Source organism: Gobio gobio, assembly GCF_949357685.1.
Source record: "Gobio gobio genome assembly, chromosome: 19".
Lineage (NCBI taxonomy): Eukaryota > Metazoa > Chordata > Actinopteri > Cypriniformes > Gobionidae > Gobio > Gobio gobio.
This window is the reverse complement of record NC_137112.1, coordinates 13,909,702-13,930,414: the sequence shown is the minus strand read 5'-3', so window position 1 is coordinate 13,930,414 and position 20,713 is coordinate 13,909,702. Positions and strand designations below refer to the sequence as shown.

At 38.0% G+C, this 20,713-nt stretch overlaps 1 protein-coding gene across 1 annotated transcript; it reads right to left on the bottom strand.

Moving 5' to 3' along the window:
• Positions 1-121: 121 nt before the first annotated feature.
• LOC307143269 (uncharacterized protein) lies at positions 122-16,437 on the bottom strand. The gene is made up of 5 exons (XM_079844691.1): positions 16,219-16,437; positions 13,734-13,845; positions 13,498-13,617; positions 9,611-9,792; positions 122-4,143 (listed from the first exon to the last, which is right to left on the bottom strand). Exons 2-5 carry the CDS (start codon positions 13,843-13,845, stop codon positions 3,970-3,972), a joined length of 588 nt encoding a protein of 195 aa, XP_079700817.1. The 5' UTR covers positions 16,219-16,437; the 3' UTR covers positions 122-3,969.
• Between the last annotated feature and the right edge of the window lie 4,276 nt (positions 16,438-20,713).

Genomic DNA, 20,713 nt, shown 5'->3' with positions numbered 1-20,713 from the left:
GTTGCAATTCACAACCTCACCACTAGATGCCGCTAAAATCTACACACTGCGCCTTTAAAGCAACAGATAATAAAAGTAGTGGCTAGTAGGATGTAAACAAGACTAAAGAGATTCGCACGTCATGTAAAGATCTTTAATAATCATCCCAGCTCACAAATAATACGATCAAAATAAAAATTCTAACGTTTTTACATTAAATTACGATTCTGAGTATTGTCTAAACGCTCAAAAATGTTGTTTTTCCCTCCATATTTTTAAAACATTTTGTTGACTATACAAATGTTAAGGGAACACTCTTTTGCAAACATTATGATGTTACTTTTCAATGTTTTCTGAATGTTCTGAAACAAGTAGTAATATATATATATTTAAATGTCAGACAAATGTTTTAGAAAAAAAAAAAACAAGTTACATTGATTATTATTATTTATTTATGATTTAACGCCATATCAGCAGCAATGGCTATATTCATGTCAATCATCAGTATTTCAATAAAATAAAATAAAAAGATTACAATCACTTCAATACATTGTTTACAATAATTTAACAATTTTATCTAAAAAAAAAAAAACCCAATCAAAGCCAGACATATATACCAATAACATCAACGTAATAACAATTACATATGATCTTTCAAATGAATATATAATTGATATAAGCAGCAAAGTCTATTATCAGTCAATAAACAGTCACCTTTACCTGTACAGATTTCCACTTGCATTGCATAGCATAGCATAACTTAGCGGTCAGAAAACAGTGTGCACCTTCCCTCCAGCAACACCTGTTCCCTGTAGAAAGGTGCCCACCAAGAGTTACCCCTAATGATGGACACGCACTTCTTCTTCTTCTTCTTTGGGTTTTAACGGCAGCTTGCATCCTTGACGTTGCATTACTGCCATCTTCTGGTTTAGTTATTTCCCATATACTTTAGTCATATTCTTGTCATTAGTCCCGTTTTAGTCAGAATGCAAATCAAATATTTCACTCTCCTACTGCAGTCCATTATACTCTTTACTCCATGTGCTGTTAGTCCTATTTTTTCCATGTATTTTATCATCTATCCTCTGTAATTAAAATTTTGAACAATTCTGGAGACACACATGACACAGTTTAAAATAAAGACCAAATGGCTCTTGATAGAAATTAAAGAGGCGGACAGTAATGAAGTATTTTTTTAAGTTTCTGAATGTTTTACTTTGGAAAACTTTTACTTCCCAACATTTCAAAGCATAATATTGTACTTTTTACTGCACTACGTTTCATATTGAATATAATTTAAAACTTAATTACATTAGAAACGTAGTACTTTAAAGTAATTCAAAGTTTTACTTGAGTACAAGTAAGAAAAAACAAAATTTCTAATGTAATTAAGTATTAAAGGTAAAAAAAAAAAAACTAAACAAAACTTTTATTAATGAAATGTAGTGCAGCAAAAAGTATGACATTATGCTTTGGAATGTGGCGAAGTAAAAGTTTTCCAAAGATAAAGTACAAAATGTACTTGAGTAGAAAGTGTCTGTTTTGTACAAATAGAAATCAGAATATTTATTTTCTGTTTTACCCAAATGTTGTATTTCCAGTACCATACAGTTCATGATAGTGCTGTCTGTCAGTTAAAGATGAAATATTATGATGTGGATCATAACCACAGGTGGTGTGAACGCTGTAAAACCTCATTATATTATCAATGGTATCCCGGCTAACAGAACTCTGGATAACGTTGTGACCAGGTTCTTCTAAATTTATGAAGAAACGTTATTTCAGTAACAATAATAGAACGTTTGTTCAAAGTTATCTGGTATTTAATAATGTTCTCACGCAAAAACATTGTTCATGCAACGTTTTAATTCAGAAAATATATTAATGGGAATTTTTAAAAAGGTTTCTCCTGGAATCATTTATAATTTCTCAGAGGTGGACAGTAGAGACATTTTTACTTTTCTGTGATGGAACCAAATAATTACAAGACAAAACAGGAGATGAATCATAACATGATATGTGCATGCGTAACATTTTTTTTGTTCTTCCTGCTTTATCATATTCCTCCGGTTTCACAGACAAGGCTTAAGCTAGTCCTGGACCAAAATGCATGTTTGAGCGGTTTTACATGCCATTGTTTTGTCTCGAGATGCACAGCAGTAATGTTTTTTTCTCAACAGGCACGTTTATAAAAATCTGCTTAAATGTCCTTATCGAACTAAGGCTTAAAGGATTAGTTCATTTCCTGATAATTTCCTCACCCACATCTCATCCAAGATGTTCATGTCTTTCTTTCCTCAGTCGAAAAGAAAAGTTTTTTGAGGAAAACATTCCAGGATTTTTCTCCACATAATTGACTTCAATGCCAATCAACGGTTGAAGGTCCAAATCAATGAGGCTCTGCACGATCCCAGACGAGGAATAGGGTCTTATCTAGCCAAACCATCGGCCATTTAAAAAAAAAAAAAAAAAAAACTACATTGCTCGCCTTTGGTGGTGTTTTTTTTCCACCGCGTATGAAGTCATCACGTTGGAAAGGTCACGTGTTGAAGTACCGACCCAGTGTTAAAATGAAAGTGCAAAGACTAAATCAAAAGCCCTTTACAAAAATAAAGGTGAAACAACAATGTGGAGGAGAACATGAGTACTTCCACCTACGCCACGTGACCTTGCCAATGTGATGACGTTATATGTCGTGAAGTCGCGCATTTGAGGTTAAAAAGAATATAAATGTTTATTTATGTCTAATCCTTTAATCTAAGCCCTGTCTGTGAAACCGGGCCATTATGTTTTTGCATTACAATTTAATAAAAATAAATCTTGACCATCACTGACGAAACCTTAAATAGTTTCACAATCAAACATATTACTGACATAATCAGTGTGTTCGCTTATCATTGCTCATATCTAAAAAAAAATGTGTGAATTAGATTCCCAGCACCAGTGGCGGCAGGTCAATAGAGGGCGCTGGGGCGCCGCCCCCATCAAAATTCCAGAAATATACATGTATACAAAAATGATATAAAATAAAATGAAAATAAAATTCATTTCCGGCTGTTAGTAAGAGCCTCAGCATTTAATAAAAACTGGCTTTGATGGGTTAACTATTTTATATGTTGTTCAATATGTTTCATGCGGTTTCATGCGTGAGGGACGCCGGACAAATGGATGTCTATCTGAGTACAAAAATCTACGGGCAGCATGTGACCTGAAGCTGGTCTCTAATTGGTTTCTTAAAGATCCTCCTACGGAAGCAGGTCGCTGCATCCCTGGCGAATCAGAATTGGATGCGTGTTATTTTATCCAATCTGATTGGTTCTCATCACCTGTCATTCAACTTTCCACTCTTGGCCACTAAAGCGAAAGTGCGCGGGCGATATCGTCACTCAGACTCCGCCAAAACCTTATTAGGATGATCAGTTTCGTAGAGATGGCAGCAGTTAAACCAAATTCTTTCACAAGGCGTTCGCTGGAAGAAAAAAAAAGGATAAAGGATCCCGGATCAACGCGATTTACAAATCCAGCAGCAGGCCAGTGAAAGAGGGCGCAGCTGCACTCGGAGCTTCACGCCCTTGTTATGAGAAACGTAAGGGCTGGCTGGATGTGCTGTTAGCAATGCCCTTTATTGCTTTCCCTGTCTTTTATTTCAAAGTGTCGGTACTGAAGTTTTGTGGACAACAACGGGGGTAAGAGACCTCAAATATCTGACTGAAGAATGCAAACGTCATGACACTACTGAGGTGACTGACTTTGATCAGAGAGTCATTGAGAAATGTGCTGGCCAGAAAGAAAGGAGAGCAAAATGTATGTTCAAGTAGTCAACATGCTAGTCTGTTGTTGCTGTTTTCTTTTGTTTTTCCTGTGGGAAATGAATGTGAAGACACCGTTTTCTCTTTAATGCTTGAATTTAAGAAAGAGCAACCCCTCCCAAAAAAAAGGCCCCTCCAAATATAATTATCACCAGCCGCCACTGCCCAGCACTGCTTTTCTTCAGGTCATGTGTGTAGTGAGGTGGCGCAGAAATTCTCCGCGGGTGCCCGTGTGTCCAGGAAACACAGCGTGACAGAATTCACACACCTGTGACTGCAGCGTCACTCCAGACATGAACAGCCCTCCGGCTTGACTGATCAACTCGCTGTCCAGAAAAGAGGATGACCAGGGCCTCTGTGGGACAGACAAACACTCTTTTCACACATCAGATGCCTGCTTATATTGTACACTCTTAAGCCCTGATCAGACAGAACACGTTTTTGCAGTGAAAGGCGCCTTTTTTAAATCGTTTTCTGTTGGCAGTGCGCATTAGGCGTGCTGTTTGTGCGCCCCGGGCGCCTCGCGTTTTAACCACCTGCTGCGCCTCATGTTTTTCCAGAAGCAAAAATACATTCTGTCTTATCGGGGCCTTAGGCCATGTGTCCACCAAAACGTCTCGCTGTGGCCGTTTGAGAGTAGAGCTGAAGATCTTTGCCCGAACCCGACCGAGCCCGACGGGACCCGATGGGTTCGGTCGGGTTCGGTCTTAATTTCTATCATTTTACACGGACTCGGGCCGGGCTCGGGTTTGCGCGGTAAAATGAGCAGTCAGGTGATGCGTTTTTTTTATCGTGAAAATGGATGCTGAGGAGGTGAAACGGAGGCTGGCCTATGGCGAGACATTAGGCCTTTTAATATTGTAAATGGCGAGGGGTTTGAAGAGCTGGCACAAGAACTAATCAATGTCGGGGCTGCGTATGGGAGGGTTCCCGTAAACTCTGTTATTCCCCGCCATGTGACAATTGCGAAAAGGTGCACTGAGATGGCAGAAGAAAAGAGGGAAGCTTTAGTACAGAAACTTAAGACTTTATTTATTTCTTTGTTCCAACTTCCAAGTGGCCTATAGCTACGTTAGTCATGAATAAATTATGTTAAAACAATGTATAAATGACTCATTCTTGACAAAAGACAAAAGAGCTGTGTGCGTGCACATTTGAATAATGTCGCGCTGTAAACGGGTTCGGGCTTTTAAAAACCTGTCAATCAAAATGTATTTGTCGGGCTCGGGCCGAATTCTGTCGCGCTCGGTCCTTGTCGGGCCTAACTTTTAAGGCCTGATTACAGCTCTACTTGAGAGCGCTTTGGCAGCACAGCGTTTTTTTCAGTTGAGATTCTTTGCTTTTTATGATACGGAATATCCGTGGAAGTGTTACTAGTATCTCATTTCACAGATAGTTTGTTTCTGTATTGATTCTATATAAAAATGCTGATACAATGTAAAATATTTGCTCTGGCTCTTGTTTTAAATTATTTTGTTCCGTTATTATACTGCTGGTTTTCATCTGTGGCGGTTAGTCGGTGTTGTATTTGTCCCGCCCCTCCTCCACTGTGATTGGAAGGCTGGGTGAAGTGCATTCCACATCCTGTCTGAAAGCCCCATTACGCTCATGGCGTTCTGAAAAACGCTTTGGTGGACATGTGGCCTTAGGGTGTTTCTCAAACGGAAGGCTGCATCCTGAGGCTGTGTCCTTCTTAGTCTAATAAACGAAACTACCCTCATTTAATAAAATAATCATTAGTTATTTTAGGCTATAAAGTTTTAAATATGGATGTGTTTCTTACACAAATGCATGGCTTTGCTTCAGAAGGCCTTTATTAACTCACTGGGGCCGTGAGGAACAGTTATATGATGGATAGATGCACATTTTTGACTGCCATTATAAAGCTTGGAAGAGCCAGGACATTTTTTTATGTAACTCAGACGATTGTGTTCGTCTGCAAAAAGAATGTCATATACACCTAGGATGGCTTGAGGGAGAGTAAATCATGAAAATAATTTTCATTTTTGGGTGAACTATCCCTTTAAATGATTGCATAATACTTTCATGTTTAAGTGATGTTTTATTAACAAATTTCGGGAAGAGCACGTTCAGATAATTAAACCTAATTAAACAGTGGCGCACATTGTATATGTGTTGAGTATCATATTTATACCAGGCTTTTTGGCTCATATGAAATTCATTGCAAATCAATGATGATTGAGAGATGGACAAATAAATGTTCCTCAAAATCCTGATCATTAACATGAAAAAATTTAAAAATATATTTTTTTAAATTGTCAACATTAAAAAAATTATGTATGAATAATCAAGTAAACTAAAGTTGCTTCAGTCCAATAAATGTTTATCTTACATTTACTTTATAAAATAATTTAAGATTTATGAGCAAAAAAGACTTTACTTGATTAAAAATGGCTGAACTATCAATCAGAAGAGAGAAGGCATGAAGTAGTTTGTGTACAACAAGTTTTTCAGCAAAGTTTTGGTCATATTGATCATTTATAGGCCCTAGAAATTTGTGTATTAAATATGATTCAGTATGCTATAATATATTCATAAATAGGCATTATACAGGGTTCCAGACTAACTTTTTTAACTAGGACCACAATGGCCCCCAACTGAAAATGTTAGGGGCACAACCAGAAAATGTAGGGTCGCACACCGTAAATCAACATGCTTAAAACCAAATCTGCAAATTTCCACTGCATTACTAATAGGGATAAGGTTTTAACGGTATTACTACTCTTACCGATACTGCTTATCGATCCGGTACTTTAACGGTATTCTTATCGGTTCTTTTTATTATACTGTATATATTTTTTTTATGAAAAAAAAAACATAATTAAGAACATAATTAACATGGCTTTATAATCTGAAAAGTAAAATATCTATAGCAAAAGAAACAGCAATGTTTGAACAAACATATAAAACATCTATTTGTAAATGGATCAGTGTGCCGGCATTCGGAAGGTCTGCTAACATTAATATTACTTAGAAAGAACAAACATACAGAGACATCTAATAAAGTAATGAAATGTAAAATAACACTGCATAGTTTTCGCTGTATAAATTGATAGATTAATGCTTATAAAAGCTTAAGTTATTCATTCAAGAGATGTGAATATTTTCTATTTGCCTTTTGTTCGATTCGATTTAATGGCTCAATCGTCAGCAGGTTTATTAGACGCTGCCCCTTTAAGACCGAATGCAGAACTAATAATATAATTTTGTCCTATTTCTCCAAACTATTTAAGCCCATTTAAGATATAAACTGTTAAAGTAAATACTCTCCAATCCGGTCTTTTGACACAGGCTATTTATTTGTTGTTTATTTGATGGTTTAGACGCGCACACGAAGCCTAAAATATTAAGTGCAAGTCGGTCCATTTCGCAGCACACACATAAGTCGCCTTGAATTTGGAAACAGCGTCTCTCGCGCGGATTATTGAGCATTTAATAGCTCTTTATTATCAAACACATCCCGCAGTTTAGCAACAGTAGAGACTGCAGTTTACAACAATCCCTGATTCTGACGTTAAGTTTAGGTTTAGGGAGAAATGACAGCGCAAGGCTGTGAAGGTAAGGATGTCGCGCTCGGAACACGGATATAGGAATAGTTTTACCCAGTATTCACCATATCATCTTTTTATAATTCTTGGAAGCCGAAATTGAAAATAAAATTAGATTAATATCACAGCACATCCCTAAAGTTTAAGCAGACTAAACTTTTGTTTAGTTCTCTTGGCCATCGTCACTCATTAAGCTGACTGACGTGTGTGTTCGCTGTAGCTCCACGTGAGAGAGAGAGAGAGAGAGCTCGCTTTCTCTCTCTTCTGGATTGCGAATAGCAAAAATGCATCACGGACAAATGGTTTAATATTATCTCATAGAGAAACAGCTGGCAAAGATAGATTTGCCAGATATAACGTCTATCAATTATAAATAGTAAGTGTATTTTCTTAATTTCTCCAGTACCGGCAGCAGGCAAATTTACTGGTCGCACATGTGAGACTGGATGTAAAATACAGTCGCACACTCTCAAATTTTAGTCGCAAAATGCGACCATTTGGGCGCAGTATGGAGCCCTGTTATACTTATCGTTCCACAGAATTTTACAAAGAATGTTTAGTTTAAATTATGAGAGAATAAATTGTAACGTATTGCCAAACAAGCTTTCTTTTTTCAATTAATTTATACCCCAAACTGGCAACAAAAAAAAAGTCAACAAAATTGTATTATTGTGTGCTAAGAAGATGGAAAATAGCAATAAATAATTTTTCTGATTTCTCTTTATGGTCTTGCCCATTTTAGGGTTAAAGTTGTCCAAATGAAGTCCTTAGCTATGCTAATTACTACTACTAATAAATGTTTTATACACTCACCTAAAGGATTATTAGGAACACCATACTAATACTGTGTTTGACCCCCTTTCGCCTTCAGAACTGCCTTAATTCTATGTGGCATTGATTCAACAAGGTGCAGAAAGCATTCTTTAGAAATGTTGGCCCATATTGATAGGATAGCATCTTGCAGTTGATGGAGATTTGTGGGATGCACATCCAGGGCACGAAGCTCTCGTTCCACCACATCCCAAAGATGCTCTATTGGGTTGAGATCTGGTGACTGTGGGGGCCATTTCAGTACAGTGAACTCATTGTCATGTTCAAGAAACCAATTTGAAATGATTCGAGCTTTGTGACATGGTGCATTATCCTGCTGGAAGTAGCCATCAGAGGATGGGTACATGGTGGTCATAAAGGGATGGACATGGTCAGAAACAATGCTCAAGTAGGCTTCTACCATCTGAATGTCTCAACAGAAATCGAGACTCATCAGACCAGGCAACATTTTCCCAGTCTTCAACTGTCCAATTTTGGTGAGCTCATGCAAATTGTAGCCTCTTTTTCCTATTTGTAGTGGAGATGAGTGGTACCCGGTGGGGTCTTCTGCTGTTGTAGCCCATCCGCCTCAAGGTTGTGCGTGTTGTGGCTTCACAAATGCTTTGCTGCATACTTCGGTTGTAACGAGTAGTTATTTCTGTCAAAGTTGCTCTTCTATCAGCTTGAATCAGTCGGCCCATTCTCCTCTGACCTCTAGCATCAACAAGGCATTTTCGCCCACAGGACTGCCGCATACTGGATGTCTTTCCCTTTTTACACCATTCTTTGTAAACCCTAGAAATGGTTGTGCGTGAAAATCCCTGTAACTGAGCAGATTGTGAAATATTCAGACCGGCCCGTCTGGCATCAACAACCATGCCACGCTCAAAATTGCTTAAATCACCTTTCTTTCCCATTCTGACATTCAGTTTGGAGTTCAGGAGATTGTCTTGACCAGGACCACACCCCTAAATGCATTGAAGCAACTGCCATGTGATTGGTTGATTAGATAATTGCATTAATGAGAAATTGAACAGGTGTTCCTAATAATCCTTTAGGTGAGTGTATATTTATGGTAGGAAATTTACAAAATATCTTCATGGAACATGATCTTTACTTAATATCCTAATGATTTTTGGCATAAAAGAAAAATGGATAATTTTGACCCTTACAATGGGTAAATTGTTGGCTATTGCCACAAATATACCCGTGAGACGCATGACTGGTTTTGTGCTCCAGGGTCGCATTTGATCCCATGATGGAAACCACTAAAAGGGTCTATAAATGAAGCGCCTGACAGAAGCATTTACAGTTCTTTATAGAACCTTTTCTCACGAGAGTGTAGTAAGATGTTTAGCAGCAGGTGTGAGACACAACAAATTAAAAGTCATTCAAGTTAAGGAGCTTAACACAAAGAAAACTAGACACAAGCATGGTACAAACCAGCAGCCGTTGTGAAGTCTGGCTAGCATAAAAATGTTGCTCAACTTTCCTCAGGTCATCCCAGGCACTGTTTTCCTCCGTCTTTATGGGATTGTCGTGGCTACCTTGTTTCTGATCTGGAACGTCCAGGTTAAGATGCAGTTTGTCTAGTCTTCTATCAATGGGACCGAGATCATGAGCAGCTGAAAAACAAACATAAACCTGCCGCTCAAAACAAGCAGACAAAAGTAAGACAAATGAGATACTGATACTGATGGAACATTTCTAAATTAATTACAAAGAAATGGCTTGTAGCACTGAACTGAAAATTACATTTTAAAGCAAGGCCGTAACCATGTCTTAGGCTGCGTTCACACTGCAGGGCTTAATGCTCAATTCCGATTTTTTGAAAAAATGCGATTTTTTTGCAAGGCCGTTCACATTTCCAATTAAATGCGACCTTTTGTGATCTCCTGTGTGAACGTGAAATGACCCAGAAGTGACCCGCATGCGCAGAAGAGTACTCAACGGTCAACGACGTCACTTGTTGTTTACGGAAGTAGCCAAATATGGGTGTCAGCATTGGAGTTCGTTTAGCTTTATTAAAGTTATTTTCGCAACGGAGCCAGCACTATTACAACCTTAATTAACTCCGAAATCTCCCTTCCCTTCCACTGACTGGTCTCAGCATCGTCCGCCATAGTTGTTTATCTTCTCATTCCCGCCTACTTCAACGTACAATGATGACGTTTGTCGCGTATCAACGACGTGCGGGTCGGATACATGTGACCTGGCAGTTCAGACTGAAGACGCATTTCAAAAGATCGGATATGTATCGGATTTGGACCACATACCCAAGTGGCCTGGGTCGCATTTGAAAAGATCGGATCTGTGTCGTTCAGACTGTCATGAAAAGATCAGATACAGGTCGCATAAGGGCAAAAAAATCGGAATTGGGTCGTTTCAGCCTGCAGTGTGAACGCAGCCTTAGACATTGGGCGGGGACCAATGGTTTTGGTTTTGTGGGGTTTTTTTGCGTCGGGAAGGGAAGGGGGTATTGGTCTTATTGGTTTATTTAAAGGAATTAAATGATTAAAAGGGATTTAAGGAAATAAAGAAAAAGAAGTAAGAATGGTAATAGTTCCAGTTCTATTGTAGTTGTAAACTGATGTAAACTATTTGCAAATAATATATATATATATTTAAAAAAAATATGCACACATTCACTCTTATTTTCGTCTGCTTAATATGTAAATGCTTAACTTTTCTTGTCACGTCAAATTCAGCAATGATTTACATAAATAGTCATATTTTCAATTAAAAATTGTGAAATTAGTAGTTTGCATCACTTGATATTACTGTTGGTCACTGAACGTTTTTATCGTAAAACAGTCAAAAATTAAATGTTTAGCTGCTTACATTTTATGACGCACTCTTTCACTGCTACAGAGACAAAGCGTCACGCATCATAATCTGAAAACCACGCCCACCGTGCGGCATAATCTGAAAACCACGCCCACCGTGTGTCATAATCTGAAAACCACACCCACCACGTGTTATAATCTGAAAACCACGCCCACCGCGTGTCATAATCTGAAAACCACGCCCACTGCATGTCATAATCTGAAAACCACACCCACCACGTGTTATAATCTGAAAACCACGCCCACCGCGTGTCATAATCTGAAAACCACGCCCGCCACCTGTTATAATCTGAAAACCACGCCCGCCACGTGTTATAATCTGAAAACCATGCCCACCGAATCAAACCATCTCCATTGACTTTGTATTGCGTGAAGCTGCCTCCTTGTCATTTCTGACTTATAACAAAAAACAGAACAATGTCTAAAAGCTGATATTTGCTGATAAAAGCTGAAGTTGTGCAGCAAACAAGCTGAAAAACTCAGAACACAGAATTTTTTATAAGCTGTCGACCCAAAAAACGAGCATTTAAGGACACAAAAGTGGATACAGGCAATTGAGACAGAGCACGACATGTTATATTGCACTGAGAACTACGCTCACTGGAGGGGAACGTAATCAGAGACAGGAAATGTAATATATAAAACTGACATTTGGATATTTGATTTAACAGTGACAAAATGTTTACTGCACAAGTAGTCATACTGAGTGTCAGGATCCCAAAATGTATCCATTCTTCCTGCTGAAGCTTCACATCTTATTGCCTGTATGCACTTTTTTCTCCTTAAAACCTTTTTTACGTTTCGGTAGCTTATAAAAACTTAGTTCTGGGTTTTTTAGCTTGTTTGCTGTACACCATGTCACATAGCAGGTTTTAGACATTGTTCTGTTTTTTTGTTATAAGTCAGAAATGACAAGGAGGCAGCCACACACAATACAAAGTCAATGGAGACGGTTTGATTGTTTTGATTGGCTCATTCTGACAGTGACGAACGCTGTTAGACCATTGAGGCAGACCAAACTAAAAATTTAACATTTAACTTTTGTCATCTTAACAACAAATAGAGATGTGTGTAATGGAGAACAGCAGAGCAGCATCATCAAATATTGGAGGGACAATTTGACCATTTCGATGTCTATGGTGGTGATGGCCCTGTTTTAAAGAGTTAGTTCACCCAAAAATGAAAACTAGCCCATGATTTACTCACCATAGAGCAAAACCTCAGTTCAGTTGTTATTCTTTCGCTGCCAGAAGCTAGTTATTTTACTTAATAACGTTTTTAACCCCCTGGGGTACTTCGAGTCAAAAATTACGTTTTATAAAAAATCATAGCTTCATCTGAATGGTCCGAAACTTGGTGACTTTATTGGTGCTTGGTATATGAACACCCAAATAAATTGGGGACAGGATTTGAAAAGTCTAAGTGGTTGTAAAAAAAATAGTCACACTCAGGACCTTCGGGTCAAAAATGACCCCCATAGGAAATGAATGGGAAATTGGCAAAAATATGAAAATACAGAGTTTTTTTGTACAAACAATTTACAAATCAGCCAGAATTCAGAAAAAAAGGACTCAACAGTGAAGGGGTGAATCTCTAAAACATCAAGAGTGAAAGACAGACAAAAAAACTCACACACACACACACACACAAAAACACACACAAATGAACGCGTGCCATTCCAAAAGCTAATTGTGTTTTGTGTGTGTGTGTGTGTGTGTGAGTTTTTTTGTCTGTTTTGTTTTTAAAGATTCACCCCTTTACTGTTGAGTCCTTTTTTTTCTGCATCCTGGCTGATTTGTAGATTGTATGCACAAAAAAACTCAGTATTTTCTTATTTTTGCCAATTTCCCATTCATTTCCTATGGGGGTCATTTTTGACCCGAAGGTCCTGAGTGTGACCCATAAATGAAGTACCCCAGAGGGTTAAATATGGATATTTTTCTCACACAAACACATCGCATCGCTTCAGAAGGCCTTTATTAACCCCTGGAGCGGTGTGGAGCATTTTATGATGGATAGATGCACTTTTATGGACTTCAAAAACTACCCATCAAGTCAATGCCATTGTAAAGCTAGGAAGAGTCAGGACATTTTTTAATATAACTCTAATTGTATTCGTCTGAAAGAAGAATGTCATACACTCTAAAAATGCTGGGTTGAAAAGGACTAACCCAGCAATTAGGTTGTTTGAACCCAGCGATTGGGTTGTTTTAAGCAAACATTTAACCCAACCGCTGGGTTAAAACAACCCAATTGCTGGGTTAGTCCATTTTGAACCCAACTTGGGTTATTTTTTAACCCAGCATTTTTTAGAGTGTATACACCTAGGATGTCTTGAGGGGGTGTAAATAATAGGGTAATTTTCATTTTTTGGTGAACTATCCCTTTAAAGTAGACTGAAATAGTATTTTCTTCTAAAAATACTCAAATAATCTTGGTTGTATTTAAAACTACTTTAAAATGTTCATAATGAGAATCCTATACTTTGAGGGTCCGGTGTGTGTGTTCCAGGGGTATGCCTTTGAGATTCATGTTGGTGTCCCGTCTTTCTCTCTGCACACTGGAACGGGTTTTCAAAAATCCTAGTCGGAGCGGTGTCCAACCCTGAGAGTGAACATCAGTGTCATTTAAATCATTTATCATGGTGTCGGCAATCACTGAATACATTATGGTCTTAATTATCCATGAAGTACTGTAAATGTGTAGTTTATTTGAGTCACCTTGTTGTCGTTGCACCATTTCAGAGAGATGTTGTAGCATTGCTGCTTGTTTTAAGCAGAGAGACTGGAGACGGACAAACTCCTGGTACAGCGCTGCATACGCCTCATCCATCTTTATGAGCGGAGGAAATAACATAAAAAAACTAAAACGATTAGAAAGTCTTCAAGCTTGCAGTCATTAACTTCTGTACAGTAAGAAATAGAGAAAGAGAGAGAGATTTCCACCATTATTACAAAAAAAAAACTGGACCCACTTTATATTAGGTGGCCTTAAATACTATGTACTAACATTTAAAGGTGCAGTGTGTGAATTTTAGCGGCATCTAAATTGTAAACAGGAACTAAATAGAGCACCTATTAAAAGTAATTTGCGCCAATGGGATCGCTTGGGGTCCTAATGGAGACCCGATTCGTCACCACAACGGCTTCTGGAACAATAACAAATGTAGGGAGGGGCTTATGTTTGTCCATGGGGAATTGATTGGATGGTTGGATGCGTGTATCTCATGCAAGTGACAGGTTGCCCCGCCCTCGCGAGATGTCACTGCAAGATGGAGGGGAAGTTATTTTGAATGAAGATTTCGAGCAAGTGGCAATCTTTCTGGTCTCTCTCTTGAATCGAACACAGAAGTGACTTAAACTTCAATTCATCGACTGGCAGCTAGAGACAGGCTCCAAAACAGAGTCAATCCCATAGACCCCCCCATGTTAAAATGCCCAATTTTACAGCAGAATTTTTTTTTTTTACAGCCTGGTACAAAAAGTAGTTTTGGTCTATACGGCTGATTTTGCCCTTCCTGACAACTGTGAGGGGGTGAATGTTTTTAAAACTCATCCATTTAAATTATATTAAGCCTTAAAGTTCTGCATAATTAAGGGCGTGGCCACTTGAGTGACAGGTGGATTGCCGTTTGCCGTGGATCGTCTCCACCCATGTCCCGCCTGTTTGCCAATTTTCTGTTATCCGGGAGTGACGCGCAGACAAGATGGCGACCGTTGGCTCCGCCCACTTTGGGCTTCAAAAATCCTCATCAGAAACCTACGGGTGACGTCACAGACACAACGTCCATTGTTTTGTCCAGTCTGATTTCGAGGCACATGAATTAAAAAACATTTACTAATACATTTCTTTATTGTATTACTCTAAGCAGCATTAAAGCCACAACATGGTTTTTTTCCCGCCGCTAATTCAAAACAAAGGCATAGCTTGAGGATGCCTGGATTAGCTTTTATTCTTCCGCTTTACGGTCATGCGTATGCAGCGCTGTTTATCATAATATATACATTATTTGAGTGTGTTGAAAGATATGTTGTAATGCTAATCTGTGAGTTTGCTCTGCACTACTATGAGACACTTGTTCACACTGCAGTAAGAGAATGAGATTAGGCATGGTAAAACATGGTACTCACGGTAAATCAAGAAAACCAGATTTAAACAATAAGACTATCTGTGTTGAGCTGTAGTTTTCTGTCCATGAATAATCCAAACAGTTCACCTGTCTAATAAAACACATATTAAAGCGTCTTTGGTGTTTCCATGGTTTCTACAAAATAAAACCACAAAGCGAGGGTAATATGATGTCATTGATAGGCGACGCACGCACACGGTCCGTGTCCTGGTTAAAATTTCTTTAATATCTCTGGAATTACATATTCTTGGAAACATTTAGGATAATGCAAGTTTTTGGATATTTTAATAGAAAAATCTTACATAATGTGCCTTTAAACTCGGCATCCATACTAATTACTAATAGATTCCATTTAAAAAAAATTTAATTTTGATCTCATTATGATTTTAGGCACCTAATTGCAGCTTCAAAGCTTGCCTTTGCAATTTAAATTTAGCACAAGATTTTTATTTAGTTATTATGACTCAAAAAGGCATTGGTTCTCGCCATAGAACAGAAGAGGGAAGTAAACAAAACAGATTAGGTTTCTGGGTGCCACAAAAATCTTGCTGTTTATTTTACTCTCGTGAAATAGAGGAGAGACAAGTTAGTTATTACAGGTCATAAATGTGTGCGGTCACAAAATTATAACCTCTGACTATTTTGCCCTCTTGACTTGACATTAAAACATTGGGCTACAACCTGTCAGGGTGAGAACAGTAGCCCATCGGTGCGGCTTTTGACAGCTTCGAAATCGAAAGGTATTTTCTGACTGAGCTGACATTTTTCTTGTTGTAGTTACATTCACCGATAGTTAGCAAACAACCATGGGTAAACCTCAAACCATCCGCGCAGTATTTAAACCACAGGTGTTAACCGAAAGCACAACAAATACAGAGCAGCCTATCTTTGTATCACCACATATTCAAGAATAAATCAAACAGTAACAATAGCGTTTCTGCATCGCATTGCTGTTGTTGCCCACAGAGTGAAAGCGTGAAGAGGAAGAACAGACTTGCGTATCCATAACCTTCGTGCGTACTAATATCCATACATTCGTAATCAACTCAATATAATGGAAGATATATTTTGTTTACGTTTGTCACTGTGATGACTGCGAGGCGAGTCCGTATATGCTGTCCAGCGAAGACTTTACAAATAGAAGTAAACAGTAAGTTGGCACTCAGGAAATCAAAAACAGGAACTCGAGCAGGATCCTCCTCCCGGGTCAGTTAAAGTGACCCAGCACAGAAGCAGCCCATTATCTCTCATCACGTCTGTACTCAGTCCACTACAAAACTGTGTGAACCGATTATGTCACCTCCCGGTCACCGTAGGGAGCAGGGCCGTGCAGAGAGTTCTTCAGAGGCAGGGGCTCAAATGTAAAAAAGGGGCAATATGTAAATATATATATATATATATTAGGGGTGTAACGGTACACAAAACTGACGGTTCGGTACGTATCTCGGTTTTGAAGTCACGTTTTACAAAATTGCGTTTTATTAATTTTTATTCAACAGTGGTTTAATAAAAAAAAAAATTGTCTGTCCTTAAATGAATTCAATTATAACTAAAAGTTTCTTAAAGATAATGCTGTAAACTATATAGGGAGCCCTTACATATTGCTTTTAAAGATTAACAACAGAGCCCAAACTATTAGCCTAAATTCATTTGCTATTTATTTTTAGATATAATAATCAACACTCATAAGCTTCACATAAAGCAGTTTTTGCATTAATATGTAAATCTAATTATTATTATTTTTTGATTTATTTGTTGAAATATAATCATTTAGTGGCTGTAATTTTCATGACAGGTTTATTTAAACATGCATTAAATAAACAAGACATCACTAAGAGGCTAAGTGGTATATAATGAATATATATAGGCTAATATAACGAATATATAGGCTAATATAGTGCATGTATTCAGTGAAAGAGTTAATCTCTCTAGTGAACTCACAGCTGTGGACACTGAATGACTTCTGAGGTAAATGTGATTCTACATGACATTGTTTGTTTACAAGCTGTTTTATTGTCTTTCCGCGGTTGAAACACCGATGGAGCGATTACACAACATATGATACGTTTCAGTAAGTTGTAATGTATCCTCAACATACCTTTAGATATATTCATTTCTTTAGGAAGAGATGATCGCGTTCACTCGCGCGCCGCGCGCTGCCTCTTGAAGTTGAACTGATACGCGTCTATCTGTCACGTCACATAATAGAGCTTTAAAACGGCATTTATCGTTTGAATTTCGTGATAAAATGGACTGAATACTTAATATGTTCGTGTGGGAACTCGGATTGAAGTGTGTTCCGCGCTTTAAACAAGCCGACTGTTAACTGTTATAGATTACATTCATAACCGTTCGGTACACGCGCGCACCCTACCGAAAGCCCGAAACGTTAGTTCGTCTGTCCATGTAGTTTTCAACCGATTTATGAATAAGAACAGAAAATTACCGCTCCACTTCACATGCCCAATGGAATTTGAACTTGCTTTGCCAGATTGGTTGGTGTATATACATGACAAACGGGCATTGGTGAATTGTGTAATACTTTAAAATATATAATATATAGATTTGTAATTAAATCAACACATTAGCTCTGATTATGGTTGAAAAAAAATATTGGTTTACATTTTTCCCGTAAGGCCACATACTCTCTGAAAGGACCATATTTGGCTCGAGAGCCGCTTCCGAACAGAGGAAAATCAGCTGTCAATCAAAACGCACGCAACCCATAGCAACGCGTTATGGCAACGCCTCAACAGAAATTGTCCGACTTTTGAGCCGTTCGTTACTATTGTATACATTGTCATCAATGTCATGTTATAATAATCACATTTATTTAGTTTTATTGACCACGATATTATCATTGATATTTGTCTGAGAGGGGCACTTTTCATTCATTTTGAAAAAGGGCAGGGGCTCGAGCACCCAAAGCCCCCCCCTCTGCACGTGCCTGGTAGGGAGTGAGGTTTACCAGCACAGCTATTACTGGATGGCCTCTGTTACATAGGCCTATGTGTTTTTATTATCCCTTTTAAAGGTGCTGTATGTAAGTTTTTCCACTTTACTAAAGCATAAAAATGCAGATATGTAGGAAACATGCTAAATTCACATACTTGTTTCTCAGAAAAACAATGCTACAGCCAGTTATTCTGCTTTGAAATGTGCGTTTAGTGTCAGAATGTCTATTTTTGTTGTGGTCTGTGCAGTACGTACAGCACGCCGCCAGTTTACCCAATAGTATTTCGACACCACTGGTTGCCAGTTGACGGAAAACACAGTGTATTGCTGCAATGGAAGCCAGCGAACAAACTGGGTCAGAGATCGCAGATTCTACCCGACCTAAAAATCCTTAGCATCCATCTACAAATCTATATGAACGAGAGCATATTAAAACACGGATAAATCAACTCATTAAACACTGTGGCTTTCATTGCCAATTGCACTCGTTCCTGTTGTGTCCTCAAGCTGGCAACCCGCCTGTCACACGAACTCCGTATGCAGTAGCCTAGATATGATGCAGGAGCCGCAGGCGCTGTTGTGCTTTCACGTATGCTGCAGTGTGTAACTGATCTGTGGCTGTATACCACAAACACAGCATTTATTCATTATTTTTATTTCAAATCCAAAAGTTGTTAGGCTACTGAACATGGCTTGTCATCATTGCAATTCTCTTGTATACACTCTTTCATAGATGTCACGCTTAAACGTATAAAGTATAAACAACATTTTATTAAATTCCTTTATTCCAATTCCTTTATATTTATATAGCCTAGTACTTTAGATTTATATATTACGTTGCTCATGCAACACAAGTGGCAAAACATTTAAACATTTGTTATAGCCAATGTTAAAATCACAAACATTTTTAATTAAAACTTACAATAGAAAAAAAAGGTGTCTTTTTATTTAGTTATTAAATCTTTTTTTTTATTTTTACAAGAAATCCTGCAGGTCATAAAGAACTTTGTTTTTCCACCTCCAAGAAAGGAGAAAGGATGAGTGCTCTCCATTATGTCTCCTTGTTTAGCTAAATGCCAGGTAAGGTGTCGTTTTCCTTGCTTAACCTGAGGCAAAAAGCCATCTGATGACTTTGAAACAGAGTAGAATTATAAATTATATTCAAATTATATGCATCTGTGGTGAAATTACTAGATTTTCACGTCAATAAGTTTATTTTAATGCAAGCAATGCACTGTCACTTTAATTCAGCGTGTCCAGCACATAGACCGTAAAAAAATATGGACGACGCGACTTCATTCGCTTCAGCTGAAGTAAGTGAAGTCTCCGGAAGTCTGAATATGGCGCTGACATCTTGTGCAGATTTGGGACCTGAGTCTGTGCAGTAGAGAGCAGGAAGTAGAGGCGCGATATCAAAAGCCTGCACACACTCTCGCAGACGCAGAACAATTCATTATGTTGGTGTGAAATAAACAGTTATGGAAATGTAGAAATTAAAGCTAAAGCTCCACTCTCCTCCCGAAAAAAGATTAAAAAAAAGTTTTTATAGCATCAAATAACTAAAGAAAACCAAACTTATTTATAACCTATACTGGGACCAGCCACCTGGCGGCGATCAAGGTGCATTGTTCTGCGCGTAGGCAGTTATTTACAGGAGTACTGCAGAATCTGTGTATCATTCGTTCAGTCGTTTTTGATTTAATATTGAAATTAGAGAAATTAGAAAACAGCTCGTTTTTCGTTTTTTCAGAAAAACAAGATTTCGGCTTGATTTTTCGTTTTAAATTAATAAACAGTTTGAATATTCGATTTCTACAAGTGGACGGGAATTATACGCCCCTTTCTGCTGATTGATTAGCCAAAGATCAAACTATTCCGTCATCAGTTCCTCCTCAGCTCCGCACAGCAGAATAAAAGTCCTGCTCTGCTACAGCTGTACGGATTCTTAACGCGTTTATTAGATTAGATTAGATTCAACTTTATTGTCATTACACAAGTACAAGTACAAGGCAACGAAATGCAGTTTAGGTCTAACCAGAAGTGCAATAGCAGGAAGTGCAGGATATACAATGGATGCGTAAGTGCAGGACATGGATATGTACTGAATATGTATAAATATGTATAAATAGAGAGACGTTATTACTATAAACAGAACTGAATTTACAGGTGAATGTACAGTGAATAAATATACAGATGGCTATTACTATAAACAGAATTTACAGGTGAATATGTACTATGAATACAATATACAGATGGCTATTACTATAAACAGAATTTTACAGATAGAGGTATACAATAATATGTTAGGCTAATATGAGGAATAGCAGTGGATTAGGGTAGTGCAATAAATTATGGACAGAGCTATCCGGAAAAAAAAGTGTAAAGTGCAGTGGAAAGTGGTTGCATATTACATTTAGAAGTACAGTGCAAAAATGCAAATGTAAACATTGGTACTATAAATACAGTCGGCAGTGCAAATGAGCATAATCCAGTTAAGATATGGCAGTGCAAGATGCATATGTAAACAGTTGTTACTGTAATAAACAGTCGGTAGTGCAAATAACAAAGTGAAGGAAGATGTGAGGTAGGAGAGTTATCAGTATATGAGGGAAGTGG

Coding starts and splice junctions, on each gene's coding strand:
- LOC307143269 (XM_079844691.1), bottom strand. CDS start 13,845: ATGGATGAGGCGTATGCAGCGCTGTACCAGGAGTTTGTCCGTCTCCAG. Junction 13,618..13,733: donor AATGGTGCAACGACAACAAG/GTGACTCAAATA, acceptor GTTCACTCTCAG/GGTTGGACACCGCTCCGACT. Junction 4,144..9,610: donor AGACTTCACAACGGCTGCTG/GTTTGTACCATG, acceptor TCTGTCCCACAG/AGGCCCTGGTCATCCTCTTT.